This window comes from Oreochromis niloticus, linkage group LG15 (assembly GCF_001858045.2).
Source record: "Oreochromis niloticus isolate F11D_XX linkage group LG15, O_niloticus_UMD_NMBU, whole genome shotgun sequence".
In the NCBI taxonomy this organism is placed as follows: domain Eukaryota; kingdom Metazoa; phylum Chordata; class Actinopteri; order Cichliformes; family Cichlidae; genus Oreochromis; species Oreochromis niloticus.
In genome coordinates this window covers 10,291,746-10,311,712 of record NC_031980.2, presented here as the reverse complement: position 1 = coordinate 10,311,712, position 19,967 = coordinate 10,291,746, and the positions used below count along the sequence as shown (strand labels likewise).

Genomic DNA, 19,967 nt, shown 5'->3' with positions numbered 1-19,967 from the left:
TTAACCAATCAGAGAGCAGCAGGGGGCGTGAATTGACGAATTCTCGCGTTTACTTCCGTCAATATTTCCAGCTCCGCAGGAGGGGAAGGCTAGAGACGGAAGCAGAGACGGGCAAAACAACAGAAGAGCTACTTCTCTTTAACGGTTTGTTTGGCCGTTTTTCAGAAATTCACAGTCTTATAGCAGCGTAGCAGGGATTCATTATTTTCTTCCTGTCGTCATTATTTGCTTTGGGTCGACTGACAGCTTCGTGTTTGATAGCTAAAACGACTTTAACAGCACCCGCTAACGCTGTTATTGTCTAAATGTTAAAGGTAGAAAAATATATAATTGCGTCACGGATTTTGCAAGGTCTGTTGTTTAAGCATATTAAAATACTATGGCTTAGTCTAGCCCTTTAAATACGAGTGTTAAATCTGTAAACGCGCTGTAACAGGGTAATTGAGAATGGCTGATGGCCCTCTGCTTTATGTGATATGCAGTTGAAAGGTAGCTGCAGGCTACAGTGTCTCTATGGACGCTAAGAGAAACCATAATAATACTTTTTGTTCTCACCTTTTTTTAACCATTGCTGACATAAAATATAAGAATCTATGTGTGGTGGGATTTGTTACACTTTCAATTTGTGAGCTTTAAAAAAAAATCATCTCAGTGTTTTTGAACTGTCATTAAATTGGTGATATTTATAACTTGTTCACCCTTTCATTTAAAAGTTGTTGTTTTTTTAGTAGAACCTAATGTGAGCATAATGTGAACATAGCCGGTTAAATGCTTAAAACTGTTAGTGAAATTTTATTGTAGCAGCTGTATTTGATAAGGACAAATTAGATTTTAAAATTTCTCTCTTCCTTGCATGGTGGCATCAAGAATAAAAAAAATCTTTTTCTAACAGCTGGTTAAACCTCCAGGTGTGAAGTAGCAGCGGCCCTCTCTGCTCACAGTCTCACACCTGCCAGACAAGATGCCTTTCTTGGGTAAGGATTGGAGATCGCCGGGATGGAGCTGGACAAAGACGGAAGATGGCTGGAAGAGGATCATCTTGTTCGGAGATGTTTTGGAGGACAACAACGGAGAGATTGATTTGAAAGAGTAAGTTCCCTTCACCTTTATCTACCTTTAATCAAATTTCTTTGGTTTAGTATCATCTCTGTCTGAGCTCTACATATTTAAGTAGTCAAAAATTCGCCCGATTAAAGTACACTTTAGCTCTGTATCACATTGGTGACCTGTCCAGGGTGTACCCCACTTCTAGGATAGGCTTCAGCCCCCCTGAGACCCTCATAAGGGCGTGCAAAAGAGAATGCATAACAGTAGTATATTTAAAGTTTTGCTGCTCAAAATATTGATGCAGCCTAAAATAGAATGAAACAAAAAAAAAGAAAGAAATTGCTGGTCATCTTCCTTAAAAAAAAAAACAAGGAGTTTAATCAAAAAGTTGATTAAACTTTTGAATTTGAGCACAACTCAAATTTGAGTAAAAGTAGATCATAGTTTATTGGCTTACATCAGGGGTGTCCAAACTTTTTTCGCTGAGGGCCACATACATAAAAATATAGGAGGGGCTGGGCCACTTACTAGAAATGAGGTATATAACCTTAACTTTACTGTATTAAAAATCATTTAAAAGTGGTCAAATGTGTTATATTGTTGAATATAATTAAAGACAAAACTGCCTTCATCACAGTTTTCCATAAATGGATCTTTATTGATTTATTCAGAAAAAGCTTTGGTAGCTCATTCTCAGAACAGCAGCCTCAGATTTCTTCTTAGAGGGAATATTTACAGCACAGAGAAAAAACAATAAAGGGGAAAATGGGACGGGTACATTTCAAGTTTGTTATTTAAGTTATTAGGCTTAGCAACACACCTATTAACGTTCGTTTGAAACGGTTATCAACATTAACAGACTGAACTGGACTTAATAACAGGAGTGCATATAATTTTAGTCAATTATTCTGGTGAGTATCAGCTGCGCTGGGTATGTAAATCGGGCCATCCAGCTGCGGTGCTGATCCGACGCCACTCGTGCCAAAAATCCAGATAAATGTCACTTGATCAAGGAGCAAATCTGCATCAGATGAGATCAGCTGACTTGCGTGTGCGTGCGCTGTGCACAGCGGTGTTTACTCTGTGTGTTAACAAGAAAAACGCATATAAGAAAGCGGTGCGCAAAAGCAGGGTAGTGACAGAATTGATGCGCATTATTGATATTTGAAGCATGTGTACCTGCACATTAACACACGGGTACTGTGGAAGATATTTTTACTCACCTAAAGTGCTCGTGCTCTCGTCCACTCCCCGCAAAGAAATTAGCAGCTGTGCGGCGTCTGTGGCATCGGTGCTCTCATCACATGCGATGGAGTAAAAATCAAAAGCACAGCTTTATCACACAGTTGCAGTTTAATGTTGGCTGACGAGTCTGACGTTGTTGAAGTCCTGCACTTTTTCCGGGCGCATTATTTCGGTGACTTTAACGAGGCAGTGTTTTATGAGGTCTCCATCTGAAAAAGGCTTGCCGTGTCTTGCGATGAGTTGGGCGACCTCATAGCTGCTATTGGAGCCCTTTCCTGGACAATTTGAGCACGAAAAAAAAATACTGTTGCTGACCCCGCAGGAGAGCTAGCATTTGCTTTAATTTCTGCTCTCGCTCAGCACCAGTGTAGGATGCATAGGCCTGATGTTTGGTTTCATAATGACGTCGTAAATTATACTCTTTCATAACTGCCACAGTTTCAGCGCAGATCAAACAGATACACTTCCCCATGAATTCTTTGAAGAAATATTCACTCTCCCACCTTGTCTGAAATTTTCTGCATTCACTTTTTATCTTTCGCTTCTTTGGTTCTGCCATGTTTAGTAACTTGAGAGTAAATTTCTTCTGTGATTGTCCTTTTTGGTGGAACAACTGCCTTGATCAACAGCAGCTCCCCCTGGTGTTAAAACTAAGAAGTGCAATACACTCAAGCAAAAGTTGGAGTGCGGGCCATATTCTATTCAATTTATAAAATTACTTGCGGGCCAATTAAAACTGGACCGCGGGCCGCAATTGGCCCGCGGGCCGGACTTTGGACATGCCTGTGTTAATCCCTAACTGCAAGTTGACTCTCCTTCAGGATAATATTGAAGCTAAAAGTGAACTGGTGTAAAATATCCTGTTAACACAAGTCTGTTTTAGAGATACCTAATAGCCCAGGGTTAAAGGGTACATAAGGCAACAATAGGGACACAACTATTCACTAATCATTCAACCACTTATTATGAGGGCCATAGCACATACAGTTGTGCTCGAGGTTTACATACACTCATTATGGGGATGAATGTTGTGGTAATTTGGGGTTTTTAATGATTTCTTTGAACTGTTCTTTTTCAGGGGTGGAATGATTATACAGCATACATCTTTAATGACTTTAAAAAGAACAGGAATTTTACACAAATTGAATTTATAAGGAGTTTTAAGTTGCACAGGGTCAAAAGTATACATATACGCCCACTAATATTTGGTTCAGTGTCCCATCTCGTGCAGATGCTTTTGCTATCTGGCCCAGCTTCCTCTATTTTTGCTTTGAGGCAACAGTGATGCTCAAAGCTTTTTCTATCCAACATTCACACCCATCCAGACTCTGATGAACACATCGGGAGTAACTCAGGTTCAGTATTTTGGATGCACACTGGAGCAGCCAGGGATTGAACCTTTCAATTTTGTAGGTACCTGCTTTTCCTTCTGAGCCGCAGCCACCATCAGCAAACGTAATGGCTTAACTCTTGGCTTGATATTTGACCGCTCTTCTTGGCAGAAACAAGCCCAAAATTACAATGACATTGGTTCTCATGATGACTGTATGTAAACTTTAGACCTTTTATGAGATGATTATACTGTACATTCCCATAGTTTCAGCTTGTTGTTGCCAAAGAGTGTTGTTTCAGAAAAAATAATTGAGCATTGAGGTATAAGTCGACATATTTTAACATAGTTTTCAATGACATTGATTTGGCAGTGAATCCTGTAGTTCTGTAAGAGCAAAGAGTGTTTGTAGTTGTGTTTATGTGGAAAAGAGTCTCCTAATTATGACCAATTATTTAATTGTGACAAACCTGAATGTGATATCTCATCAAGGTTTCTTAATGCTGCAGACTACTTGCACAGCAAGTGACAAAACACACAAACAGCTCGCTTTGTGAGTGGAGCGAATATTGATTAGATTCGATTTTCATCTGGTTCTGCGTATAAGTCACATTCTTTATTGATTATTCTTGTGATTCTTCCAGTTTTCCGTGTTAAAAGAAAGTAGGCCTACTTGAGCTTTCAGCGTCATTTCACCTTTTCCTTAATCATCCCTGAGTCTGAACACTGTGTGGAGACTTTGGGTAAAGGCTTGGATGTGACTCGTGTGAAAAAGCTCCACTGCTATGAGTTCAGAGTTCAGTTGCTTTGCTCTGTGGTTAACAATTGTAGCTAAAAAACCTCTTAAAGACACAAAATTCCAGCAGAAGGTCAGTTTAGGTCTGGAATAATGAAACAACAACCATGTGGTAATAATGACAGAGAGTTCACAGCCAACCTCAGCTGGAGAAAGCTGTTACCGTTTGGGAAAACTTTGAATTTTGGTTAGAAGAATTCTGGATTGTAGAAGCGTAATTATGCTGACTGCATAATGAATAAGGTAGTGGGAATTTGATTTGCTCAATTTAATACTGAGAAGTGTTACTCCATTTTCTCACAGAGCTCTCAATTGGAGTTTTGAAATCCTACTAAATTCCTAATAAAATAACCGATTTGTTATGTGTGTATGTATAAAGGTCTTTGATCAGATTTATTTATGTTAAAATAAATCTACCACTACAAGTAGTTATGTCTCGGGTTGCCATCTTATGGATGTGGTGAAGTTTTAGAATAGTCTAAGCATGTGTTTTTTTTGTTTATTTATTTATTTTAAAATGTCAAAGATTTTTGGTTTGGTTTTTTTGGCAAGTTTTCAAGGTTTTAATCACAGCAAGTACAGCCATGCTTCTCTCTCAGGGCATAAAGTATTACAAGGTCATAACTTCTTCACTTAAGCATATTAAACTTTATTAGGGTGTTTTGGCTTGCTGTTTCTTACTAAACCAATGTTTCCAATAGTGGCTTAAATCTTAATATCGCTGCAACTCTCAGTATAAAGGAGGGCTGACCACAGCTGATCGACTGCCAAGTCTCTCTCTAAATGTTGACATGACTGTCAGACACTGTCCAGCATCCGCAGAGCATTCTCAGAACGTTGTCAAGTAAACAATTTTTTTTTGTCCATTATTAAACAGAAAACAGTGGAGAGTTGACAGGAAATTAAAGGATAGGAATATAAAACAAAAGCTTAATGTTCCCAATTACATGGTCCGTCTCAAACCACCAGGACACAGTGGATTTTTCTTGGTCAAATTACAAGAATAATACCAGAAGTGCTCACGAACCATTAAATCACTTAGAATTGGTGCCATAACATGTAGACTTTTATGAGGTGATTTACATCCCACAGTTCAACTTTTTTTCTTTCTGACTACATGGTAATATCACACAAACAACTTCTGAATATATACAGCTAATCCTAAGCCTCTTTGCATATGACACTTTTTCTTTTTCACACATGTTCATCATGTGAGATTGTAATAAAATGAGTTGAAGTTAATGTGCTTGTGAGCAGGTTAGGTTTGAAGCATAAGTTGCCATGACTGAGCCTAAACCACGGAAAACTAGGTTACCTCTCAGAATTGACATCATAACTATTTTACAAGCCTCGGCTTTTATGATAACAGTACATAATGATAACCTCCAATTTCAAACACCCTGGCTGTTGTGTGTTCAAATAATGGGGCTTAGTGGATTAAAGACTTTAATAGCAACAGCTTGTTGAGATCAGCTAAACCAAAAAAACATCTTCTGCTTTTCGTCTTTCTGGTTTATATTACACACTGCCCCTGTCTGCAGCTCGTGTGGCCTCCCACAGCAGAGCTCATGTTGTTCTCCACAGGAAACTTGTACTGTTTTGACATGTGCCAACTGGCAGTGAGCAGTTGTATAAATGAGGAGACAAGAGAGGATTTTTCTATATTCATGCATTTCTTTTTGCATGTATTTTTTTTCTGCTCCAGCTTCTTGTTCTGCTTGTGTTTTGGAGTTTTACTGGATGGAGGATTATTAATTGCCTCACTGTATATGACTAGGCATTTAAATGTTGGCACGTCCTTCTACATCTTGAATTTATCTGACTCCCTCGCCTCTGTTGTTTAGAAATTTGTTGTTTATTTTGTTGCATTTTCATTAGAGTTTACTGAAAAGTGATCTTCTCAAGTCAACTGGTGGCATCTCTGATCATTGTGAGGACCAGAGACTGTTGATATGGTGGACAATAGTTCATGAGCAAGCCTCATGAAACATAAACACACACGGAGGGTTTGGTTCGTGTCATGCTGGTACTGACAGGGTGGAATTGGTGGCATCTCAGTAGCAGTTGGTGACGTCCCCTTCAGGCCAGGGGGATTTTCTGTCTAACTAACAGTACTTCCCGGTACCACAGTGACTCGTCAGCAGTCTTTAGCCTTTCATCAGACAATAACTAATTACATCATTTAGGCAAACTGGCTGCTCTCCAGACGCAGTCTCCCTCCACAAAGCCAGTGACTTCATGGCAACCGAGGTACGTTTGCCAGGCGACCACATGTAGGCCAGAAAGAAAGGAGACAATACACTGGGTGTGTACTAGAATGGTACACAGTGTTACAGAAGTACTTCAGATCACAGTGCGTGTAAATCTAAAACAAACTGTGGTCACTGATCTTCATGCTGTCGAGTGTCAGTTGAGTGTTTGAACCTCAGTTTAATGCTCATTTCTCTTACAAGTAATTGTGTAAATTGATTGCACTTAATCAAATGTGTTTGTCTACTAAGAGCCCAGAATATCAGCTAAAAGTTCTCATACTATATTTTGTACTCGGTTAGTTTCCTTTGGAACTACGTGCTCCCTTCAGAGCCCTGTATATCTTTTATTTAAGGATATTAAAATGTCCACAAATCATTTTGAGTAAGTTGTTCCTTTGTGATGTTTTTTATTGGCTCCTTGGAGACGGTTATTCCGCGTGCAGCCTGTGTAAGAAAGTCACGCTATTGAATTCCACCTTTTTATAATTCACTTTGACAGATTACTGTGCTTGCAAGTGTGTTTGTGTTTATGCCTGTGCAACTGGATAAATGGATAGAGACAAGGGATTACTGTAGAGCTTATTCACTCTGATCAGCTGACTCTGTAGTCAGACAAGCAAAGCCATGTCTTTACTTATGCTGGAGAAAATTTAAGTTGGTCTCTTATTCCAATAGCTACTCTAGCTTCTGGTAGTATATTAGAATTGATAACCAGTGTAATGTAGAACAGCTGTGGCTCAGGAGTTGATTAGATTGTTCATTAATCAGAAGCCTGGTGGTTTGATCCCTGGTTTGACTGTTTTACATGTCGAAGTGTCCTTGACCAGGAGACTGCATACCCAGTACGTCAACTGGTTTATTTGATCGATAAAGTCCACAGAATAATGGACTTAATGGTGTGGATATACGTGTGAATGGTGAAATGTGGCTTGCATTGTTAGTGTTTTGATAAGTTCAAAAGAAAGGACTGTATAAATATCACCCATTTGCTCTAGGGTCTTATTTGGAGCTCTCCTCGAAGATGTTTTCCATGAAAAAATTCCCTTCGTGCCTTAACATGTATTAAATGTAACTCTACCTCTTTTCCTGATTGTTTGATTGTTAGCATGGACAGATCAATGAATATGCAAAGTTGTCCCTGTCCGACCCCTCCGTCTTCACTAGTCCACCCCCGCTATCTTTGTGCTTCTGCGAGGCCCCACTCACAAGATCTTGTTCTACATGGTGGGAGACAGGATTGGTCCAAACCAACTTGTTTTGCAAAAGAAAAAAATCCAGTGCTTAAGAGCAGGAAAAAGAGAGGAAAAAGTCACAAAACATATCAAATAAAGCCGCATGGGACCAACCGCACTGGACATTTTTGTCAATGCACCAAATATATAAGTCCTTCAACCTCTAGAAAGCAATCAGGTAAAAAAAAGGAAAAAAGCATCCACTAGTTCCAAAAGTTAGCCGCATATGCTAGTCGCACCATAGAGATATAGCAGCACAGAAGTTGGAGACACATTTTTAAAAGGTATGAAATTAAAAAACAAGTCTGTGTGTTATCAGCAGACTTTCCAACTGCCCACTGAGCACTTGTGGGAACTATTTAAAGCAGGGGTGTCCAAACTTTTTTCGCTGAGGGCCACATACATAAAAATATAGGAGGGGCTGGGCCACTTACTAGAAATGAGGTATATAACCTTAACTTTACTGTATTAAAAATCATTTAAAAGTGGTCAAATGTGTTATATTGTTGAATATAATTAAAGACAAAACTGCCTTCATCACAGTTTTCCATAAATGGATCTTTATTGATTTATTCAGAAAAAGCTTTGGTAGCTCATTCTCAGAACAGCAGCCTCAGATTTCTTCTTAGAGGGAATATTTACAGCACAGAGAAAAAACAATAAAGGGGAAAATGGGACGGGTACATTTCAAGTTTGTTATTTAAGTTATTAGGCTTAGCAACACACCTATTAACGTTCGTTTGAAACGGTTATCAACATTAACAGACTGAACTGGACTTAATAACAGGAGTGCATATAATTTTAGTCAATTATTCTGGTGAGTATCAGCTGCGCTGGGTATGTAAATCGGGCCATCCAGCTGCGGTGCTGATCCGACGCCACTCGTGCCAAAAATCCAGATAAATGTCACTTGATCAAGGAGCAAATCTGCATCAGATGAGATCAGCTGACTTGCGTGTGCGTGCGCTGTGCACAGCGGTGTTTACTCTGTGTGTTAACAAGAAAAACGCATATAAGAAAGCGGTGCGCAAAAGCAGGGTAGTGACAGAATTGATGCGCATTATTGATATTTGAAGCATGTGTACCTGCACATTAACACACGGGTACTGTGGAAGATATTTTTACTCACCTAAAGTGCTCGTGCTCTCGTCCACTCCCCGCAAAGAAATTAGCAGCTGTGCGGCGTCTGTGGCATCGGTGCTCTCATCACATGCGATGGAGTAAAAATCAAAAGCACAGCTTTATCACACAGTTGCAGTTTAATGTTGGCTGACGAGTCTGACGTTGTTGAAGTCCTGCACTTTTTCCGGGCGCATTATTTCGGTGACTTTAACGAGGCAGTGTTTTATGAGGTCTCCATCTGAAAAAGGCTTGCCGTGTCTTGCGATGAGTTGGGCGACCTCATAGCTGCTATTGGAGCCCTTTCCTGGACAATTTGAGCACGAAAAAAAAATACTGTTGCTGACCCCGCAGGAGAGCTAGCATTTGCTTTAATTTCTGCTCTCGCTCAGCACCAGTGTAGGATGCATAGGCCTGATGTTTGGTTTCATAATGACGTCGTAAATTATACTCTTTCATAACTGCCACAGTTTCAGCGCAGATCAAACAGATACACTTCCCCATGAATTCTTTGAAGAAATATTCACTCTCCCACCTTGTCTGAAATTTTCTGCATTCACTTTTTATCTTTCGCTTCTTTGGTTCTGCCATGTTTAGTAACTTGAGAGTAAATTTCTTCTGTGATTGTCCTTTTTGGTGGAACAACTGCCTTGATCAACAGCAGCTCCCCCTGGTGTTAAAACTAAGAAGTGCAATACACTCAAGCAAAAGTTGGAGTGCGGGCCATATTCTATTCAATTTATAAAATTACTTGCGGGCCAATTAAAACTGGACCGCGGGCCGCAATTGGCCCGCGGGCCGGACTTTGGACATGCCTGATTTAAAGGCTACATGTCCCATATGATGACCCTGAGTTGGAACCCCCCACTGACAGGACTCTGACTTACTCAAGGGCTATGGGTGCATCATGGTGCAATGCACTATTGCCTCATAGAAAGAAGGTTCTGGGTTCTAATCCCGAGCCTGAGCGGAGTCGGTAGATGCTACCTTTCTGTGTGTAGTTTGCAAGTTCTCCTTGTACCTGTGTAGTCATGACAGGCTGGTGACATGGCCGATGAAGAACCCACTTCTCACCCTATGACACCCGGGGAGGGGTTAGCTTACCAAGAATTCTCTCTTAGCTGGCAGTGTTGCCACTTAATTAAACCAATGAATTATTAATGCAGTGTGTCAGCTACCAGCTCTGTTCAGTAATTTGATCTGTCTCACAACGCTCGTTAGAAAATCAGCGAACTCCATGGTCACACTCTTATTCACAAGTTTTACAGCTTGTCTTTGTTCGGTTTTTGTTTTTTATTGTTTTTTCACGCAGATTTATTTGTTGCACGTTGGTAACATTTTGTCACTTATAGATTCAGAAAGCCGTTTTATTTTCTGCCCTGTGTAAGGAGGGGCTCAAATAACTACAGACACCACTGCATATATCTTTTATGCCACGGAGATCGCAGCTTTTTGGCTTTGTAGATGTTCCCCTAAGTATAGAACATACCGAACACCAGTGTTTTAGTGCTTTTCAAGTTGTTTATACTCAACAACTAATTTTTTTTTTTTTGCGAAAACCAGTTAATATTTTGAGCTGAATGTGCTAAAGACATAGTAATACTTTCCCTAATTGGTGATTTAATTATGTGGGAGTAGATTGAAAGAGTAGAGAACAGACACAAAGTAAGCAACAAGTCTCTCGCACAACACAGGCCTGTAATCTGATTTTGTTCAACCTTTTTATGCAGTAGAAATTTCTACATGTCTTCACAAACCATGGGAACATCTGTACTCACTATGTTGACTTGAATGTGACATGTTTTTATTTGCGTTTCTGTTGGAGCTCGGCCTTTTTGAGTGTTCTCCGACAGCAATGTGAAGTTTAGGTCAACAACGAAAATGTTAAGTTCTGTGTTATCAAAAATAACACAGCCCTGAGGCCAGAAATAACAAAGATTAGATACAGCACGCTTAATGTTCTGAGACCTCTGTCTGACATGTTTGACCTTGGCCTGCATATCAGTGTAGCAGTAATACAACAGGTTTCCTTCAGTTTCTGTTTTTTCCTCTGATCTTTAATTATATATTTCTCACACTGGTTTTCCCTGTAAGTTCAGTAACACAACACCACCTAACTTGTCTATGAGCCATCTTGCCGTGCAACTGTGACACACAGGCTATCAGTAAAAAGTCACTGATTTGCTTCAGGGCGACGCCACAGTGGAGTAGCTTCTTCGGTGGTTTGTAATTACATGGTGTTTTCAGACTTGCGTGGAAGTGTTATTAATGCATTACGCACATGTTTCCCTCTGTCCAAACAGGCTCTGCAATGGCAACAATGAAAATCTGTTTGTTGGAGATGTGTGTGAGCTCTCCACCACAAAGAGGAAAAAGGACTTCTACAACAATAACACTAAATCCCAGTGTGAGTTTCAGCTGCACATAATCACTGTTTTGGCTCGGGGAACTTTTTGTGGCATGAAAATTAAAAGCAATGTGTACAAAAGTGCAAAAGTCAGTGAGACAGAAATAAAACTCTCAGGGATTTGGACTGAGGTTGTGCTGCAAATGTTGTCTTTTTTAACAATTTGTAGTGTCCTCCGTCTCCAGATGCAGTGCATCCATTATAATATTAATAAGCACATCAGCAGCTCTTGAGCACCTTTTGAGGTTGTCTAGCTTAGCTTACCTAAGTACTTTGCCTACATTTATTTGAAAGAAATACTTGCATTCTGCATCTTTTTATACTTTTAATAATAGTTTATCCTCAAATGATCTGGAAAGGTTTCATGAGTATCTGCAGTTCTTCTAGAGAGCACAAATTGATTGTATTATATCATTATCCTGCTGTATTAGTAAGACTTGTAATGTAATCCATACAGAAACCCTTAAACAATTTCAGACTTTGGAAATGTTATAATGTTCACTGTTGACTCAAACTGTTGCAAATAAATAAATAAATAATTTTTTAAAAAGTCATGAAGTTTCAGGTGAAATATTTTGTCCCTCTCCAATCATAGAGGGGGAGTCATTAAAATATGTAAAATTTAAAGATGCTCAACTGTGAAAGAAAGCTTTCATTAAAATGTTTGTTTTTGGCATTTTTTTTTAGTTGTTTTCACAGATAAATGGATCTACATTCAGAAAGAAAGCACAAAAGAAGTGAGTACTGAGGCTTTTCACACAAAGGAGTGATTGTCTTTTAATGGAAATTACACATCAGTCAGTTCTTTAATTAACAGAGCTTGTGTCTATGTGTTTTTTCTGATGTGTACCTACAGCGACATGGATACTGCACACTTGGCGAAGCTCTCAACCGGCTAGACTTTTCCAGCGCTATTCAGGACTTGAGAAGATTTAATTACGTTGCAAAAGTGAGCATTGATGCTCGTACATAATGTTAAAGAAACCTTTTAATTGTATGACTTGTATAGCGCATCTTAAGTTCCTCCTTTTTTTTCTGCCACCAACAGCTTTTTCAGCTAATAGCCAGATCACAGCTGACGTCTTTGAGTGGAGCTGCCCAGAAAAACTATTTCAATATCTTGGAGAAGATTGTACGAAAGGGTGAGAAGACCTGACATGGGGTGTCTGAGGGATAAATTGCACAGACAGACCCTTTATTTTCATTGTTCCTTTTGGTGTCAGCGGCTTTCAATGTCTCTCTAAACTCTAATTTAGTTTTTTTGGGGGCGTTTTGTGTTGGGAAAAGTAGCTTTTTATGTTAATAGATTTTTTGTGTGTGTGAATGTGAAGCCTTTGAGAGATCAGAACATGCTTTCTCTTATCCTGCTGTTCAGTCATTGCAGTCTCATGTTTAACCGCAAAACCAATAGGGCTAGCATGCTCCATCATTACAGGGTTACAAAGGACAGACCAGGACTGTATTTTTTTTTTTTTTCATCCTTCAGTGGTGTGTATATTTCTGGTAAACACATTTTAGTTCTTTTTCAAACTTGAAGCTTTTTTTGTAAAAAGAAATATTAGTTTTCCATTTGTCTTTTTGTTATGTATATGGGGTGGTTTAAGGCAGGAGTTCGCACAACAAAAAAAAGATGTGTTATGATCCTTAAAAAAAAATTCCTCAATAGCCCTGGTGTTTTTCTTCATGTTTCTCTTTTGCTTGTATTTTTTTCCAGTTCTGGAGGACCACTATAACCCACGTCTCGTCAAAGAGCTTCTACAAGACCTGAGCTCCACCCTGCACAGTCTGACCATCCATGGCAGGTGTGTCCTCGTGGGAAACGTCAACATCTGGTTGTGCCGTCTGGAAACCATTGTTAAATGGCAGCAGGAGCTGAACAACCTCCAGATCCCCAAGGTAGAAAGAAAATCTGTGTTGCGTGCATGTTTGGCAGAGTGTCTTAGACGAGGATATGCATGATGATTACTGGGTTACTCCACTATGTAAGGTGTGATTGAGACGTTCTGAGATCCATCTCAGAAAATAGTAGTCCATAAAAATAGCAATTACCTGATTTTAACTTTGTGCACCTTTAAACCTTTTTTCCACACTGCTGCTATTTTTAGAACTCTCAGTTAGAGTCCCATTGTGTCCTCAAGTACTTCTCCTGAAAAAAAAGCGATCCTTCAACTTGATTTTCATCGTCAGAAAGCCAAACAGGTGGTGAGACAAGACTTTCTGTGTAGACAAGAAATTTGGAGCCAGCATCAAATGGCACCCTCCACACCTCAGATGATTCCCTCTAAATATCATCTCTCAGTCTAGTCAGTAGTTTACAGTAGAAGTCCACCCTGACATCATTCTTTTAATAACTGTTGGAAGAGAAATCACAAGCCATTTTCCTCTTCTTGCTACTCACCCGACGTGCTGCCTTTGGGCTTGTGCACTCTTCACAAGAAATCTGGGGAATTTGGAAACAGAAGTTAATGTTTGCTCTTGGTTTGTCATTTTTATTGAAATCACAGAGCGCACAGAGTAGGTGGACCGCAGAACTTCCAGGTAGCAATCTAAAATAGCAGCCATGCTGGAAATCTGTCTGCGCTGACTTGTCTAAGAGTGCTGTTTAAAATAAGAAGTAGGCCAAAAATCTGCCTTTTTATTTACAGTGCTATACATGTAGCTTCATTTGTACCTGCTTATGAATTATGACTTATTGACAAACTAGTCCAATTTACAAGCTGTATTTAATGTGGGAGACATGTGAAATACAGAAGTGTTGTTAGTCCACTATTTATTTTTGGTGATTCTTGTTTCCTCAGCAAATGTGCACTGGCATGTCATTCAGTGATTTGCCCCTACACATGCAAAACAAGATCCTCTATAAGTTCTCTGATGCCTGTGACATCATTAACTTGGGACAGGCCACACCGACATTGCACATCCTAAGTGAGAACAACACACTGTGGAAGAAACTCTGCCACTTTCACTTTTCGGACAGACCGGTGAGTATTACACTTAATCATTTGAGCTTGAATCTAAGATTATTATTATTATTATTATTATTATTACTTTTAGTCATACATATATAGTCGAGTGTCGTAAAACTGGATTGCTTCAGAACTAGAAGTAGAGCCCATATTAACCACTAGAGGGCAGAGTTGGCAAAATTTATTCACAGCTCGCAAATGAGCTTATCCTCTGGCTCTTACACACACACACACTCACACACACACACACACCCAAGCACACTATCTTAGACCTTTCACACTCTTTCAGGATTGATGTTAATGAGGAATTGTTCTTGATTATATCTAAATACACACTGTTCTTGTTTTAATTGCATCTATCCCCAGAGTGTTTTAAATAGCTGGTAAAAGTTTCTTTCCATCCATTGTGTCTTTGTGTGTGTGTGTGTGTGTGTGTGTGTGTGTGTGTGTGTGTGTGTCCACTGCATTTTTGCAGTTCTGCAGGACTTTAGCCATAACCAAGAATGACAACGTGGACTGGAAGCTGATGTATTTCACCTTGCAGAAACACTACCCCATGAAGGAGCAGTACGGCGACACGTTGCACTTTTGCAAACACTGTAGCATCCTCTTCTGGAAGGTAAACAAGACAATGCAGCAGCAACACTCTAAGCATGTTTCCTTATACTGATTTATTGATTTTGGTGGGAGATTTGGTGGTGATCAAGATAATCAAAACCTGTAGGCACATATGTAATGAATAAAATCTAACATGACTTGTAGTCATGTAATAGTAATATGACTATTATATTATAAACCTAGTTCACCAGACTGCCATTCTGAAATAACCTAACAGGTTTAGTCCAAGTTTAACTGCTTGCTTTAGCTTTTGCTTGTATACCCTTTCAGCAATGTGTTTACACCTGAATAACTACAGCTTGGTGTTTACTCTAAATTAAACCTGGACTGCTTAATGCTACAGACACACAAAAACAGCGGCCTTCAACAACTGCACGACCAAAACTGTTGCAATCATCTCCAGTGAAGTTAAAGACGAGGACTAGATCTGCAACCACATTTTAAACCAACTTGTATCGAGGCGATGATAAAATGGCAATATGATGGAGTTAGTCTGCTAACAGTTTGAAATTGAATGGGGTCTACTTGAAAGTTCCATACAATCTGCTTTTGATAATGTGTCAACTGATAAGTTGGTGAAAATCTCAAATCTCTTATTGCTACATACACTGAAATTAAAACAGAAATTCTCATTAAGTGCTTACATTCAGAGTCCAGAAAGAAGCTCATAGATTTGAAACAGAAATTCAGAAATTCCCCCACAAATATTTCCCCCAAATATTTGTGGGGGAATTTCTGAATTGCAGTTAAATTGCCATCCAGTTTCTGCAGGATGGCAATTTAACTGCAAAGTGTAATATAGGTACTCTGTGACCTTGGTTTTATATAGTAAGATAGCCAGAACACAAACAAACCCTTTTAAAATGAAATGCATCGACTCAGATTGATGCCAACGTGTTGGTGATCTGCCTACTACAGCAGTTATTTGCAAACCAGTTTGTGAGGGTGGTTGCAGGCAGTCTGAGTCAGAATAGTTTGGACACAGATTGCCTCCCATGAGGCAGCTGGTGCAGTAGTCTTGAGGATGTCGCACACTTAACCTCTGGCCAACCAGTTGGTTATCTTATTTAAAAAATTTGTCTCCTATGGCAAAGAGACACAAAAGTCTTTACAGAAGTTTGATACAAAGGAAAAATCTCAAACACCGTGAAGTCATATCTTTATATTTTGAATAGTTTACCTTTCCCTGGTATTGCTTTTGTATTTTTAACTTTAATTATTTAATATTCAGTTTACTCTAAATTCTTAAAGCCAGCAATAAAAAGGTTTGCTGAATCAAAAAAAAAAACAAAAACAAAACGCATGAGCACTGCCTGTAGTGCGGGTCCTTGTGGTTCACGATTACAATAACCTACAGTACAATAATTTAAAAAAAATAATAGTGTGAAACAAATTAACCGACTGGTTTGCTTTCAGCAACACAGAAAATCTGATCTTTTAACTAACTTTAAGACAGAGATCATGTTTTGGCAAGATCAGGGAACTTCTAGAGATACAGAAACTGAACAGTTGCAGCACTTTTATTAAAAAGTATTCCTATACATTCAGTTTCCTCTGTTTGTTTTTTTTATTTACTTCCCACAAACTCGTTATTATCCTTTCCTGGTTACCTAAATTATTTAACCTACTGCCTTCTCTGCATCCTTCTCCTTGCTTGGCACCCATCCTTCCTGCCTCTTCTCCTGGTTCCCCTTGTCCCTGATACCTTAAGGATTGCCATCTGGCTTTATTATTGAAGGTACTTTATGTCCCATAATGCTTTTCTATTTCTTCGATTGCCATCTTGTCTCATTTCCCCGACGATTGCCCCAATGGTCCGATTTCATTTCCTTGTGTTGAGTTTTGTCTTTTGCTGTCCTGTCATCATGTTTTGCCAGCAGTGTTTAGTAAACTCTGACATTCTTTCCGCTGACTCCTCCTTTAACCTGCTCCGGTTAAAATAGATTTATTTTTTTTTTCCTGAATGTCAGCTGTCACTTTGTCCAACATAAATATTTGGACACTTCCATGTGCTATCATCCAGAACTTGCTCACCACATTTCTTTGTAAAATCCTTCCTAAGTTCTGTTTAGTTTTCACAAGCTTATCTATCAAGTGTCACATCACATTTTATCTTTTATATGCACTTAAATACGCCATGTGTTTGTACCACGAGTAAACACTGACACATGGCCCTGAGAACTTTTAATTAAAGCTGCCATAACCAGTGCTGTTATGTTCACAGTTTATGACATAATTACTAAATCACCCTTATGTAAGAGCTCGCTTCTGTGCTGTAATCAGTTTTAATTCTACTATAAGTAAATGCTAGAATCATGACTGCGCCAACTCGGAGGTTTCTCAGTCTGCCTTCGTTCTACTGATTAAGCTGTTGACTTCCTTCCAGGACTCTGGCCACCCGTGCACAGCCAACGATCCAGACAGCTGCCTGATGCCCATCTCTCCGCAGCACTTTATCGACCTGTTCAAGTTTTAAACCCTCCATGCTGTTTTTCACCTGAAGCATCCGTTTAGCGTCACTCCCACACCAAGAGGTGTGTACAAGAACTTGATGTCTTTAACCCAAATACAAAGGGCTTCAAAGAAATGTTTTCTTTACTTCTTTTACGTCTTTACTTCCTTACGCACAATTATTTCCGTAAATTGAGGGAAAATTAATTGAGTGGATTTCTCAGAATGCTGATAGAAGGTGAAATATAAGCGAGGCTTTCTCCTTTCGCACAAATGTTTGTCTTTTAAGACAAGAAAGGTTGCTCCTTACACAGGGAATAAAGTATAATGTAAATGCAATATGAATATTTTGAAAGGAATTGTATGTAGAGCAAATCTTAGCATGTTTATGTTAAGTACAAAGCCCCCTAAAGATCATGACTGGAGTTCTTTTCATGTGAAATTTAAACTTAAATCAAACAATGAAGATATGACTTTCAGCCTTAAGGAGTTTAACAAATGCTGTAAACCTTAATTGGACACCACCCAAAGCATGCTATAAAAGTAAACAAAAAAGAGTTTCTCAAGGCAAGGAAATGGGATATTCTTCAATGGCCAAGTCAGTCACCTGATCTCAACCCATCAGAGCATGCTTTACAGTTATTAAATACAAAACTGAATGCAGAGACCTACAAACAAGAAGCCGTTGAAGGTGGCTGCAGTAAAGGCCTGAGAGCGCCTGTCATGGGAAAAAACTCAAAGAATTTTCATCCAAGTATTAAAAACTATCCTCATACCTGAAATAATGTTAACTTGTCCAGTCGTTTTTGATCCTCTGAATTTGAGGAACTGTGTATGAAAATTGCTGTAATCCCCAAACAGTTAAAGCAAAATTTCTCTAAAACTGCTTAAATCAAAGCTGAAAGTCTGCACAAATTGTGAACCTAACTGCAGACATGTATTTTAATTTATTTTTTTTAAACACAAAGATACATTTCTAACGAACCGTAAAATAGTCACGTTGATGTGAACTTCCTTTCCCCTCACAAGCGGGAAAATGAAAGGATATGATTGCATCATTACAACAAAGTGATCTACGACATAATAAGATTTGTGTTCTGTCAGTACCAAAAGCAGTCTGCCCTCCATTCCCTGTGATTGCATGCGTCGGTCCAGTTCAGTTACTCTTTAAAACTGATTGGAAAAAGATCTCTGAACTGGTTGGAAGCATTTCTTCTGCCATTAGCTGTTGCTGTATGTTTAGTTGCTGTTATTGCACCAGGCCTGTCATAATGGCACTTCACAATATTGATATTATTGCACTACTACTATCTGCTCTATAGGCACACTCTAAGGTATATATATATATATATATATATATATATATATATGTATGTTAAAATATTTGAGATGCATTTGACTTTTGTAGCAATAATGCTATCGGTCAAATTAATTTCTAGTTTTGGTTTTGAATATATTAAAATCAGTTACCATAACTATACAAAAAGACACGCCACAGTTATCACCTTTAGAGAGTTATTGTAACCTCCCCAGCTTGGACTTTGCCCATTGCTGTGTTTCAGTCTGTGGTGATATGGATGTCCAGCTGTAGCAGGCCTGGTACTTTTGGTATTTGTGGTGCTTCTGATATATGTATCAGCAACATGCAGTAGCATCAACACATTCCTGACCCAGTGCAAGTTTTACTCCCATTAAAACCAACCACGTTCCAGCCATTATTGCTGCAATGAAGGCACGGTTGCCGCTACAGTGACTTAAAGCTGTCTGCAGTCATTTTCAGAGATCCAGTCTGTTTCTTTTGTATGATACAGCTCAACCTTAAATTCATCAGCCAGATAAAATGGAAAGGTTTTTGCGAGGTAAATGTAGCCTGGCGAAATATTCTGTTGAGTGATCTTTAGGGGGCTCAGTATGTAAGTAATGGTAATGTGTTTAAAAAAAAAAAAAAAGTTTAACATTTATAGTGTGGCAGAAAAAGATGACTTGTGTTAATCTTTTATTTTTAATGGGGTTCAACAGCTTTTTGTTCTGTTTCATTTTGGTGGCATGCTATGTTTGCGTCTCCGTTATGTTGTCCTCTGTGAATACCTGCCGTGCTCTGTGTACATCAAAAGCGTCAATGAGAAAACACCCACACACAAAAAAAGTAAAACCCCATCAGCTGATCAAGTTGTTCTACTTTTGTCAGAACTGTCATGTGACAGGTAAATTGTAAAGCATTATTTATGAAAAAAAGAACATTTTGTATCCTTCCAACTTTTGTAATACCCCTCTACTCTTCCCATACTGTTGATGGTACTGTCACGATTTTTCCGGGGCAGGAAGTAGCTATTCAGTAATAAATATTTCTAAAAACCTGTTTGTACTCTGTTATTACATGATTGATGAGACTATTTTCTGAAGCCATTGTAATCAAGTTAAAAAGGAGACTGGAAAGCAGGAAGTGAAAGATCACATTTTGTCTATTTGTAAGGGTTAGATTATGTTTTTAATTATTAACAGAA

General features: G+C 38.9%; 1 protein-coding gene across 4 annotated transcripts; it reads left to right on the top strand.

The window, feature by feature from the left end:
- Positions 1-19,819, top strand: fbxo25 (F-box protein 25). Of its 4 annotated transcripts, none has more exons than XM_003449854.5 (11): positions 1-144; positions 893-1,089; positions 11,325-11,428; positions 12,116-12,165; positions 12,285-12,377; positions 12,477-12,570; positions 13,143-13,324; positions 14,227-14,409; positions 14,870-15,013; positions 16,724-16,750; positions 17,399-19,819. In XM_003449854.5, the coding sequence occupies exons 2-11, from the start codon at positions 962-964 to the stop codon at positions 17,486-17,488; spliced, it is 1,095 nt and encodes a 364-aa protein (XP_003449902.1). In that variant the 5' UTR covers positions 1-144; positions 893-961; the 3' UTR covers positions 17,489-19,819. The 4 variants fall into 4 exon arrangements, with proteins under 4 accessions (XP_003449902.1, XP_005454750.1, XP_019201504.1 ...); XM_019345959.2 differs by having other exon boundaries at positions 25-144; positions 909-1,089; positions 17,399-17,511; XM_025898822.1 differs by lacking the exon at positions 1-144 and adding an exon at positions 187-351 and having other exon boundaries at positions 17,399-17,511.
- The last annotated feature ends 148 nt before the right edge of the window (positions 19,820-19,967 follow it).